General features: G+C 41.3%; 1 protein-coding gene across 1 annotated transcript in view; it reads right to left on the minus strand.

Annotated features, from left to right (window-relative positions):
- Positions 1-13,802, minus strand: part of LOC136332051 (zinc finger protein 585A-like) — a 227,534-nt gene that overhangs the window by 40,781 nt on the left and 172,951 nt on the right. Inside the window, 1 exon segment of the mRNA XM_066271305.1 lies at positions 4,089-6,283. Coding sequence (XP_066127402.1) covers positions 4,089-6,283 — 2,195 coding nt within the window.

A 13,802-nucleotide genomic window follows, 5' to 3' on the forward strand; every position in this document is an offset into this window, starting at 1 on the left:
TCTGTCTGTCTCAAGTCATAAAATAATAAAATAAAAATTTAAAAATTGTACACTCAGCCTGACTGGGCGGTGGAGCAGTGAATAGAGCGTCAGACTGGGATGCAAAAGACCCAGGTTCGAGACACTGAGGTCGCCAGCTTGAGCGAGGGCTCATCTGGTTTGAGCAAAAGCTCACCAGCTTGAACCCAAGGTCACTGGCTCAAGCAAGGGGTTATTCGGTTTGCTGAAGGCCCGCGGTCAAGGCACGTATGAGAAGGCAATCAATGAACAATTAAGGTGTTGCAATGCGCAACAAAAAACTAATGATTGATGTTTCTGTTCCTGTCTGTCTGTCCCTGTCTATCCCTCTCTCTAACTCTCTGTCTCTGTAAAAAAAAAAAAAAAAAAATTGTACACTCAGGGTGCAGACAGTTTTCATGAGGTCCAATATCCACATGGCAGGGAACAGGGAGCTTTGGGCTAGATATTAGGTGGAATTCACTTGAGGTTGTTTTGGAAAAGTCTACAGTTCAGTATTCTTTCTGTGCTTCTCCTTTTTCCCCCACACTCACAACACTCCTCCTGGTCACCTACAGTGTGTATGTACAGAAATAGGGTCAGTTCCCCACACCAGGAATTCTCCACAGCAACTGAGTGTCCTACAATTTAACTTATTCTGACATAACTGTGTCAGGTACTACAGGTTAAAGACCCAGTACCATAAACAGCACACACCCCACCCCACTTCACATGCCAATCACTCCCATATTACCTACATGGTTTGCCTTAAGTACAAACTGACATTCCCATAACACTCCTCCAGTTCGTTATGGTGCATAGCCTTCCTCGTACTTAGATGTCTTCACCCACCTGCAGCACTCTGACACCTTTACTCTTTGGATATTTATGGAAACTTCCTCAAGAAGGCATGATTAATCATTAACTCCATTTCTAGTCCCTCACCGCTCTCTGGATGTATTCAGTGGAGCTGAAACTTCTAACCAATAACCTCAGTAGAACAAAAGATGCTCCCAGTGCTGGGTTTTTTTAGTTTATTTATTTATTTTTAGAGAGGAGAGAGAGTGAGAGAACAGAGGGAGGAGCAGAAAGCATCAACTCCCATAGGTGCCTTGAGCAGGCAAGCCCAGGGCTTCAAACCAGCCACCTCAGCATTCCAGGTCGATGCTTTATCCACTGCGCCACCACAGGCCAGGCTCCCAGTGCTGTTATCACGTAGGAATTTACAACAGTTTTAGGAACTCTGTACCAGGTACTGGGGACAGAGACCAGTATGTATGTATTTCCTGTATCGCACAAGTTCAAATACCCAATATCAAAAGGGTACATGCTAAATTACTCCATTTCTCTAATATTCTATAAATGACAAAAGTATAGCTACAAAGAGACCTGTGATGCTAAGGGCTAGGGTCAGGGAAAGGATGTAACTATGAAGGGGGAGCATGAGGGCCTTTGTGATAAAAAATTCTGAATTTCTTCTGTGGTGTTGGTTACAAGACCATACTTGTGTAATAAAATTTTTAAAAACTATACAGAAAAATCAAACAAAAATTAGTGCATGCTAAAACTGGAGATAAAAATAAATCCTGTAGGCCCTGGCTGGTTGGCTCAGTGGTAGAGTACCAGCCTGGCATGTGGAGGTCCTGGGTTCAATTCCTGGCCAGGGAATACAGGGGAGGCACCCATCTGCCTCTCCACCCTTCCCTTTCTCCTTTCTCTCTCTCTCTTCCCCTCCCACAGCCAAGGCTCCATTGGAGCCAAGTTGACCCAGGCGCTAAGGATGGCTCCAAGTCCTCCACCTCAGGCACTAGAATGGCTCTGGTTGCAATGGAGCAACACCCCAGATGGGCAGAGCATCGCCCCCTGGTGGGCCTGTCGGGTAGAACCCAGTCAGGCACATGCAGGAGTCTGTCTCTCTGCCTTCCTGCTTCTCACTTCAGAAAAATACAAATAATAATAATAATAATAATAATAGTAAAAACATAAATCCTGTAGCAAACAGCTGTGTAGCAATTTCACTTTGCTCTGTTTAAAAACATCATACTTATATTAACTTTATAAACCACCTGATGCTACTTACAAACTTGGTTAAACACATCCAAATATGTTGTTATACTACCTTAAAACAAATATATTGATATTTACTTTCATTTTCAAGTACTGTACTATAAGCATTATAAAATAACATCATGTACAACTGGAGAAAATAAAGTTAATTACATAATGAAACAGGCATATAACATTCTTGTGTTGTACATATTTCAATTTAATCCATGATGGAGGAACTGCTATTATTCAAAACAACTTATGAAATCAATGGCAAGGCAACTAGAAATATGGCTAAAGGTATCTTGTTCTCAATGGCTTGTGAAGTGTACTACCTGTTTAGCTCTGTGAAAGAATACTGTTTTATTCAAAGATTCTTTTCTCCATTAAGTTATACAAGGTTTTGCCTGACCAGGTGGTAGTGCAGTACATAGAGGATCGGCCTGGGATGCTGAAGACCCAGGTTCGAAGCCCTGAGGTTGCCAGCTTGAGCGTGGGTTCACCAGCTTGAGCCCAAAGGTCACTGGTTTGAGAAAGAGGACACTGGCTAACTTGGAGCCCTGGTCAAGGCACGTATGAGAAAGCAATCAATGAACAACTAAGGTGCCGCAACAAAGAATTGATGCTTCTTATCTCTCTCCCTATTTCTTGCAAAAAAAAAAAAAAAAGTTATATGAGGTTTTGCTAAAGATCACAAAATTGAATGTGGTCGTGAGTTATTTCTGCATGGATTTCCTGGAAAATGATGAGACAACACAAATTACTGCAAACCATCCCATATGGCTTCTATCGAGATCTTACTTTTGGACTGATGCTTTCCCGCAATTAGAAATAATCATTCGTCCATCATCTCTGATAATCACATGACGGTCTACTTCCCACAAAAGGGTTTCCCAGAATGACACTCAGAGTTCATTTCAATAAAACTTTTAAACATATGTTGTCCTAAAATATATTCATGACTGATTTATCTGAATTTTCCCCATTATTTATCAATATAAAGCATAAGGTAAATAAGTAAAGACAGTACCAAATTCTTTGCATTGTTATATATTTTTAAATTTTTCTTAATTAAGAAGCAGGGAGGCAGAGAGACTCCTGCATGCACCCCTACCAGGATCCACCTGGCAAGCCCCTACCCAAGCGATGCTCTGCCCACTTCGGCTGTTGCTCCATTGCTCAGCAACCAAACTATTTTAGTGCCTGAGGTGAGGCCATGAAGCCATACTCAGCAACCGGGGTCAACTTGCTTTAAACAAGCCATGGCTGCAAAAGAAGTGAGAGATAGAGAAAAGGGAGAGTGGGAGTAGTGGAGAAGCAGATGGTCACTTCTTCTGTGCACCTAGTGGGAATCAAACCCAGGACATCCAAAGGCTGGGCCAACACTCTGCCACTGAGCCAACAAGCCAGGGCCTTAAGTTATTTTTTACTACATACTATTATCTTGAAAGCCTACAAATAGCAACAGGCTTTCTCCAAAGCAACTCACTGGGAATTCTCTTACATTTAACAAGGACTGAGAAGATAGCAGAAGCTTTCCCAGAGTTCCTGTACCCACATGGCCTCTCTCCTGTCTTTGATAAACACCGAGTTCTGACTTTTCAATGAAGCTCTTTTCTGCATTCATTACAAAGGGCTTTCCCCTGTGAAAAGTCTCTCATGTAATGAGATCATTTTTGCCCAATGAGAATTTCCCACATTTAGTACATGAAATGAGTCCTTCCTGAGTAAATTTCTGATGCTATAAAAGGCCTGTATACTTGCTGATGTTTTCACATTACTAGCATTTGTACTTTTCTACAGCATGGGTTTGCTGATGTATATATCTAGAGTACTCTTCTCAGTGAAGCTTTTTGCACACTTCTTGTATATATAATTTCTGTGAATTATGAGTTCACTGATGTAAATAGTCTTCATGGTGAAGCCTTTTCCACACACTACATAAATAGGGTATCTCTGCTTAATGTTTTCACTGATGTCTGAGTCTTCACTGAGAAAATTTTCCCACATTCACTGCATACAAAGGATTACTGTCCTATGTGTACTTTCTGATGTATATTTAGCCGTGATTTCTTGAGAAAAGCTTTGCCACACTGACAGCATTCATATGGTTTCTCTCCTGTATGAGTTTTTTGATGTACAGCCAGCTGGTTCATCCCTGGGAAGCCTTTTCCACATACACTACATACATAGAGTTTCTCTCTTGTGTGAGTTTTCTGATGTGTAGTGAGACGACTCTTCACTGTGAAGCCTTTCCCACATTCACTGCACACATATGGTTTCTCTAAAACATGAGTTCCCTGATGTAGAGTCAGATCATACTTCATGGTGAAACTTTTTCCACATATAGTACATACATAGGGCTTCTCTCCTCTTTGTTTTCGCTGATGTCTGATAAGAACATTCTTTGACATGAAACGCTTCCCACATTCATTACATATATACGGTTTCTCTCCAGTATGAGTTCGCTGATGTACAATGAGGCAGCATTTTGAGGACAAGTATTTCCCACATTCATTGCACATGTACAGTTTCTCTGAAGTATGAATTCTCTGATGTACAGTGAGATACTTCTTCATGGTAAAGCCTTTTCCACATGCACTACACACATAGGGTTTCTCTCCTCTGTGAGCACGCTGATGTACAATCAGACCACTCTTTACACTAAAGCCTTTCCCACATTCATTGCACACATATGGTTTATCTAAAACATGAGTTCCCTGATGTAGCGTTAGATCATATTTCATGGTGAAGCTTTTTCCACATACACTACATTCATAGGGTTTTTCTCCTGTATATTTTCGCTGATGTCGGATCAGCAGGCTCTTCTTAGTGAAGCCTTTCCCACACTTATTACATATATAGGGTTTCTTTCCAGCATGAGTTCGCTGATGTATGATGAGGCAACGCTTTCTTAACAAGCCTTTTCCACATTCAGTGCACCTATATGGATCCTCTGCAGTATGAGTCTTTTGATGTTCAATGAGGTAATTTTTGTCAATGAAGCCTTTTCCACATTCATAACATACAAAGGGTTTCTCTCCAGTATGAGTTCGACGATGTGCAATAAGACGACTGTTTTCAATGAAGCCTTTTCCACATTCACTGCATTTATAAGGTTTCTCTACTGTATGCGTTTTCTGATGCTTATTGAGATTAGACTTTGTACGAAAGGTCTTACCACACAGACTGCATTCATGTGGTTTCTCTCCTGTATGAGTTCGCTGATGTAGGCTGAGGCAATGCTTTCTTGAGAAGCCTTTCCCACATTCAGTGCACGTATACCTGTTTTCTGAAGTATGTGTCTTCTGATGTCCAGTGAGATAATTTTTGTCAATGAAGCCTTTTCCACATTCACAGCATACAAAGGGTTTTTCTCCAGTATGAGTTCGATGATGTACAATAAGACGACTGTTTTCAGTGAAGCCTTTTCCACATTCACTGCATATAAATGGTTTCTCTTGTATATGAGTTTTCTGATGTGTATTGAGATTTGACTTTGTACGAAAGGTCTTACCACACAGACTGCATTCATAAGGTTTCTCCCCTGTATGAGTTCGTTCATGATAAATGAGGCGAGACTTTTGGATGAAAGATTTCCCACATACACTACATATATATGGATTCTCTCCTATTATAGTTTTCTGGTGTACATTAATCTGTGATGGTTTGAGGGAAATTTTGTCACTACCAATGCATTCATAGTGTTTCAGCCCTGTATGAATTCTCTGATATTCAGTGAGCCTGGATTTGCTGGAGAAAGCTTTCCCACACAGACTGTATCCATAAGGTTTCTTCCTAGTATGAATTCTCTGGTGATTAGTGAGCTGAGACACCTTTAAGAATGCTTTCCCACATTCAATGCATACATGAGTCTTCTCTATATTGTGGTTTCTCTGTTGTTGAATGACCTGGGAGCTATTATTTATGGGTTTGGTACTGAAAGGAAATATAATCTCACTGTGAAACTCTTCATGGTTATCATGCAGAATGGATGTCCCATTTATATTCAGCTCAACCAAGTTATTTAAGCTTTCATTTTGCTTTTGAAAACTTAACTTTGATTTTAAAAGTTTTTTACACATTTCAAACATACCACAATTTTGCTGTAATGGGAAATGACCTTCATTCAGATGAACAATTTTAGCAAACCTATAATATTCACAGCATTGTTCCACACTCTTCTGAATGCTTTGACTTTGCAAGTGACACTGTGAAGGATCATCCACTGTCCTGAGTTCTAGGAAAGAAGAGAATGGTGAATCATTCTGTAATCTCTCATAAACTTAGTTTGAAATAAACCTAATAGAGCCCAGTTAGTTAGAGCATTGTCCGAAGTGGCAGAGGTTGCTGGTTGGTTTGATCCCCAGTAATGGCACATACAGGAACAGATTGATTTCTGTCTGACTCTCTCTCTCTCCCCCTTACTCTCTAGCTGAAATCAATAAATTAAAAAATTCTGTTTAAAGAGAGAGAAAAAAAGAACAGACTCAGATAGAGAAGATGGCAGACACACAGACTCCCAGTTCACACCACCAAACTGGAATACAAATTCATTTAGGAACAATCAGTGTGAAAAACCAACTTTGGAAAAAAGAACAGGTATCAAAAACCAAGGAGCAAAGAAGCCACACCGAGCCTGGTAGGGAGTGCGGAGGCGTGGTGGAGGCCCCTGCTTCCAGGAGTGAAGGAGGGGTGAGGCTGAGCCCAGAAGGTCTCTCATTACAAGAACAGAGACCCTGAGAGACAGGGGCCCTCACTCTCAGAATTGGAGACCCAGTCAATATATCAAACTGCCGGATACTGGACCCGTGCGTCAATGCGCCAACTAGTGGCAGCTTCTCGAATCATGACTCGTATCTCGGAATTTCGCTCGGATCTCGAACAAAAATATGGACCGAGTCTCAGCTCATATCTTAAAAAAAATTGTATGTTGGTCTGTTCATATCTCAAGGTACCACTGTATAAAATAATGATTGTTAGGATGCTTAAGGATCTCAAAGCTACAATGGATGGATTTAATGAATACCTCAATAAAGAAATTGTAAGTATCAAACAGGACACGGAAATCATAAAGAACCAGACAGAAATGACAAACACAATATCAGAAATTAAGACTATACTAGAAGAAATTAAAAGCAGGCTGGATGAAGCAGAGGATCGAATGAGTGACTTAGAGGACAAGATAAGCGAAAGCAAGGAAACAGAACAGCAAAAAGAAAAGAGGATCAAAAAGTCTGAGGAAACTCTAAGAGAGCTTTGTGACATGAAGAGAAATAATATCCGCATAATAGGGGTTCCTGAAGGAAAAGAGAAAGAACAAAGAATAGAGAAACTGTATGAAGAAATATACAGAAATATTTTCATGTAGCTGAAAATTTCCCTAAATTGAAGCAGGAAAGAGTCACACAGATTCAAGAAGCAGAGGGAACCCCATTAAAAAAGAACCCAAAAAGACCCACAACAATACACATCATAATCAAAATACCAAAGCTAAGAGATAAAGAATATTAAAAGGTGTAAGAGAAAATGTCAATCATCTACAAAGGAACCCCCATAAGGATGACATCAGACTTTTCAACAGAAATACTTGAAGCCAGAAGGGAATGGCAAGAAATATTCAAAGTAATGCAGAACAAAAACTTACAACCAAGACTTCTATATCTAGCAAGATTATCATTTAAAATTGAAGGAGAAATAAAAAGCTGCCCAGACAAAGAAAAACTCAAGGAATTCATCACAACCAAACCAATGTTGCAAGAACTTTTAAGGGACCTGCTGTAGACAGAACAAAGCAGGGGGGGGGAATATATATATATATATATATACACACACACACACACACACACACACACACACACACACACTAAAAGAGAAATGTAAATTTAAAGAAAAAAATGGCAATAAACAACTACATATCAATAATAACCTTAAATGTAAATGGATTAAATGCTCCAATCAAAAGACATAGGGTAGCCTGACCAGGCAGTGGCACAGTGGATAGAACATCGAACTGGAATGCGGAGGACCCAGGTTCGAGACCCCAAGGTGGCCAGCTTGAGCGCAAGCTCATCTGGTTTGAGCGAAGTTCACCACCTTGGACCCAAGGTCGCTGGCTTGAGCAAGGGGTTACTCGGTCTGCTGAAGGCCCACGGTCAGGGCACATATGAGAAAGCAATCAATGAACAGCTAAGGTGTTGCAACAAAAAACTGATGATTGATGCTTCTCAATTCTTTCCGTTCCTGTCTGCCTGTCCCTATCTGTCCCTCTCTCTGACTCTCTCTCTGTAAAAAAAAAAAAAAAAAAGACATAGGGTAGTTGAATGGATAAGAAAACAGGACCCGTATATATGCTGTCTACAGGAGACCCACATCAAAACAAAAGATATACAGGCCCTGGCCGGTTGGCTCAGCGGTAGAGCGTCGGCCTAGTGTGCGGAGGACCCGGGTTCGATTCCCAGCCAGGGCACACAGGAGAAGCGCCCATTTGCTTCTCCACCCCTCCGCCGCGCTTTCCTCTCTGTCTCTCTCTTCCCCTCCTGCAGCCAAGGCTCCATTGGAGCAAAGATGGCCTGGGCACTGGGGATGGCTCTGTGCCCTCTGCCTCAGGTGCTAGAGTGGCTCTGGTCACAACATGGCGACACTCAGGATGGGCAGAGCATCGCCCCCTGGTGGGCAGAGCATCGCCCCTGGTGGGCGTGCCAGGTGGATCCCGGTCGGGCGCATGTGGGAGTCTGTCTGACTGTCTCTCCCTGTTTCCAGCTTCAGAAAAATGCAAAAAAAAGAAAGAAAGAAAAAAAGATATACATACTGAAAGTAAACAAATGGAAAAAAAGATTTCATTCAAATGGAAATGAAAAAAAAAGGTGGGGTAGCATACTTATATCTGACAAAATAGACTTTAAGAAGGTCACTACATAATGATAAAGGGGAGCAATCTAACAGGAAGAGATAACCATTATAAATATCTATGCACCTAATATAGGAGCACCTAAATATATAAAGCAGACTTTGATGGACATAAAGAAAGAGATCAACAGCAATACAATAATAGTAGGGGATTTCAATACACCACTAACACCACTGGATAGATCCTCAAGAAAGAAAATTAACAAAGAAACAGCAGAATTAAGGGACACACTAGATCAACTGGATTTAATAAAAATCTTCAGAATCTTTCACCCTAAAGCAGCAGAATATACATTCTTTTAAAGTGCGCATGGTACATTCTCTAAGATAGACCACATAATAGGGCATAAAACAAGTCTCAACAAATTTAAGAAGATTGAAACCATATCAAGCATCTTCTCTGACCACAATGGCATGAAACTAGAAATCAATTACAATAGAAAAACTGAAAAACACTCAAACACTTGGAAACTAAGCAGCATGATATTAAATAATGAATAGGTCAACAATGAGATCAAGGAAGAAATAAAAAATTTCCTTAAAACAAATGAAAATGAGCATACAACAATTCAAAATCTGTGGAACACAGCAAAAGCAGTCCTGAGAGGGAAGTTCATAGCATTACATGCATACTTTAAGAAGCTAGAGCCTGACCAGGAGGTGGTGCAGTGGATAGAGAATTGGACTGGGATGCCGAAGACCCAGGTTTGAGACCCCAAGGTCGCCAGCTTGAGTGCGGGCTCAATTGCCTTTTGAGAAAAATTAAAAAAAAAAAATGCTCACCAGCTTAGACCCAAGGTCGCTGGCTTGAGCAAGGGGTTACTCAGTCTGCTGAAGGCCCGCAGTCAAGGCACATATCAGAAAGCAATCAATAAACTAAGGTGTCGCAATGAAAAACTGATGATTGATGCTTCTCATCTCTCTCTGTTCCTGTCTGTCTGTCCCTGTCTATCTCTCTCTCTCTCTCTCTCTCTCTCTCTCTGTTCCTGTAAAGGAAAAAAAAAAAGAAGCTAGAAAAATCTCAAATAAAAAACTTAATCCTGCAACTAAAAGAACTAGAAAAAGAGCAGCTAGTAAAGCCTAGAAGAAGTGGAAGGAAAAAAATAATAAAGATCAGAGTGAAAATAAATGACATAGAGACTAAAAAAAAAAAATACAAAGGATCAATGAAACCAAGAGCTCGTTCTTTGAAAAGGTAAAGAAGATCGATGAACCCTTAGCCAGGCTCACCAAGAAAAAAAGAGAGAGGACTCAAATAAAATTAGAAATGAGGCTGGAGAAATAACAAGGGGCACAGCAGAAATACAAAGGATTATAAGAAAATACTGTGAAGAACTGTATGCCAAAAAATTCGACAACCTAGGTGAAATGACAAATTTCTTGAAAAATATAATCTTTCAAAAATCAATCTAGAAGAATCAGAAAACCGCGCCTGACCTGTGGTGGCGCAGTGGGTAAAGCGTCGACCTGGAAATGCTGAGGTCGCCGGTTCGAAACCCTGGGCTTGCCTGGTCAAGGCACATATGGGAGTTGATGCTTCCAACTCCTCCCCCCTTCCCTCTCTCTGTCTCTCTCTCCTCTCTAAAATTGAATAAATAAAATTTAAAAAAAAATTAAAAAAAAAAGAATCAGAAAACCTAAATAGACCAATTACAACAAATGAGATCGAAACAGTTATGAAAAAACTTCCAACAAACAAAAGCCCTGGGCCAGATGGCTTCACAGGCGAATTCTACCAAACATTCAAAGAAGATCTAACTCCTATCCTTCTCAAGCTATTTCAAAAAATTCAAGAGGAGGGAACACTTCCAAGTTCCTTTTATGAGGCAATTCTGATTCCAAAACCAGGCAAAGACAACACACACACACACACAAAAACTATAGGCCAATATCCCTGATGAGTTTAGATGCTAAGATTCTCAACAAATATTAGCAAAACTGATCCAGCAATATATGAAAAAAATCATACATCATGATCAAGTGAAATTTATTTTGGGGAGGCAAAGCTGGTACAATATTTGCAAATCAATCAATGTGATTCATCACATAAACAAAAGGAAGGAGAAAAACCACATGATAATTTCAATAGATGCAGAAAAAGCATTCGATAAAATCCAGCACCCATTTATGATCAAACCTCTCAGCAAAGTGGGAATACAGGGAACATACCTCATCATGATAAAGGCCATCTATGACAGGCCCACAGCCAACATCATACTCAATGGGCAAAAATTAAAAGCAATCCCCTTAAGATCAGGAACAAGGCAGGGGTGTCCCCTTTCACCACTCTTGTTCAATATATCAATAGTTCTGGAAGTCCTAGCCACAGCAATCAGACAAGAAGAAGAAATAAAAGGCATCCCAATTGGAAAAGAAGTAAAACTATCATTATTTGCTGATGATATGATAACTGTACACAGAAAACCCTAAAGTTGCAGTCAAAAACCTATTGGACTTGATAAATTAATTCAGAAGGTGACAAGATATAAATTTTAATACTCAGAAGTCAGAGGCATTTTTGTACACCAGCAATGATCTGGCTGAAAGAGAAATTAAGAAAACAATCCCCTGCACTATTACAACAAAAACAAAAAATAAAGTACCTGGGAGTAAATTTAACCAAGGAAGTTAAAGACTTGTACTCGGATAATTACAAAACATTGATAAAAGAAATCAAGGAAGATACAACAAGTGGAGGCATATACCATGCTCATGGTTAGGAAGAATAAACATCATTAAAATGTCCATATTATTTGCCTGACCTGTGGTGGCGCAGTGGATAAAGCATCGACCTGGAATGCTGAGGTCGCCGGTTCAAAACCCTGGCATTGCCCGGTCAAGGCACATATGGGAGTTGAAGTTTCCTGCTCCTCCCCCCCTCCCCTCCCCTCTAAAATAAATAAATAAAAATAATTTTAAAAAAAGAATAAGGCCCTGGCCAGTTGGCTCAGCGGTAGAGCGTCGGCCTAGCGTGCGGAGGACCCGGGTTCGATTCCCGGCCAGGGCACACAGGAGAAGCGCCCATTGCTTCTCCACCCCTCCGCCGCGCTTTCCTCTCTGTCTCTCTCTTCCCCTCCCGCAGCCAAGGCTCCATTGGAGCAAAGATGGCCCGGGCGCTGGGCATGGCTCTGTGGCCTCTGCCTCAGGCGCTAGAGTGGCTCTGGTCGCAACATGGCGATGCCCAGGAGGGGCAGAGCATCGCCCCCTGGTGGGCAGAGTGTAGCCCCTGGTGGGCGTGCCGGGTGGATCCCGGTCGGGCGCATGCAGGAGTCTGTCTGACTGTCTCTCCCTGTTTCCAGCTTCAGAAAAATGAAAAAAAAAAAAAAAAAGAATAAAATGTCCATATTACACAAAGCAATTTATAAATTCAATGCAATTCCTATTAAAATACCAAAGACATACTTCAAAGATACAGAACAAATATTCCAAAAATTCATATGGAACCAAAAACGAACATGAATGACCTCAGCAATCTTTTTTTTTTTTTTTTTTTTTAATTTTTTTTTTTTTGCACTTTTCTGAAGCTGGAAACAGGGAGAGACAGTCAGACAGACTCCTGCATGCGCCCGACCGGGATCCACCCGGCACGCCCACCAGGGGGCGACGCTCTGCCCACCAGGGGGCGATGCTCTGCCCATCCTGGGCGTCGCCATGTTGCGACCCTCCTGGGTGTCGCCATGTTGCAACCAGAGCCACTCTAGCGCCTGGGGCAGAGGCCACAGAGCCATCCCCAGCGCCCGGGCCATCTTTGCTCCAATGGAGCCTTGGCTGCGGGAGGGGAAGAGAGAGACAGAGAGGAAGGCGCGGCGGAGGGGTGGAGAAGCAAATGGGCGCTTCTCCTATGTGCCCTGGCCGGGAATCGAACCCGGGTCCTCCGCACGCTAGGCCGACGCTCTACCGCTGAGCCAACCGGCCAGGGCTATGACCTCAGCAATCTTGAAAAAGAAGAATAAAGTGGGTGGTATCACACTTCCGGATGTCAAGTTATACTATAAGGCCATTGTACTCAAAACAGCATGGTACTGACATAAGAACAGACATATAGATCAATGGAACAGAACAGAGAACCCAGAAATAAACCCACACCTTTATGGACAATTAATATTTGACAAGGGTGGTAATAGCATACAATGGAGTAAAATATAGTCTCTTTAACAAATGTTATTGGGAAAACTGAAGAGCTACCTACAAAAAAATGAAACTAGACCACCAATTTACACCATTCACAAAAATAAACTCAAAATGTATAAAAGACTTAAATGTAAGTTGAGAAACCATAAGCATCCTAGAGCAAAACATAGGCAATAAGCTCTCCAACATCACTTGCATCAATATATTTGCTGATGTATCTCCACGTGCAAGGATAAATAAAGGACAGGATAAACAAACGAGACTATATCAAACTAAAAAGCTTTTGCACAGCTAAAACAATATGAACAAAATAAAAAGGCAAACCACACAATGGGAGAACATATTTGACAATATGTTTGATAAGGGGTTAATAACCAAAATTTATAAAGAACTTGTAAAATTCAGTATCAGGAAGATAAACAATCCAATCAAAAATGGGCAAAAGAGGCCTGACCTGTGGTGGCGCAGTGAGATAAAGCGTCAATCTGGAAATGCTGAAGTCGCTGGTTCAAAACCCTGGGCTTGCCTGGTCAAGGCACATATGGGAGTTGATGCTTCCAACTCCTCCCCCCCCTTCTCTCTCTCTGTCTCTCCTCTCTATCTCTCTCTGTCTCTCCCTCTCCTCTCTAAAAAAAAAAAAAAATGAATAAAAAAAATGGGCAAAAGAAATGAACAGACACTTCCCCAAAGACGACATACAGCTTGACCAGGCTGTGGCA

Source organism: Saccopteryx bilineata, chromosome 3, assembly GCF_036850765.1.
Source record: "Saccopteryx bilineata isolate mSacBil1 chromosome 3, mSacBil1_pri_phased_curated, whole genome shotgun sequence".
Classification (NCBI taxonomy): Eukaryota; Metazoa; Chordata; class Mammalia; order Chiroptera; family Emballonuridae; genus Saccopteryx; species Saccopteryx bilineata.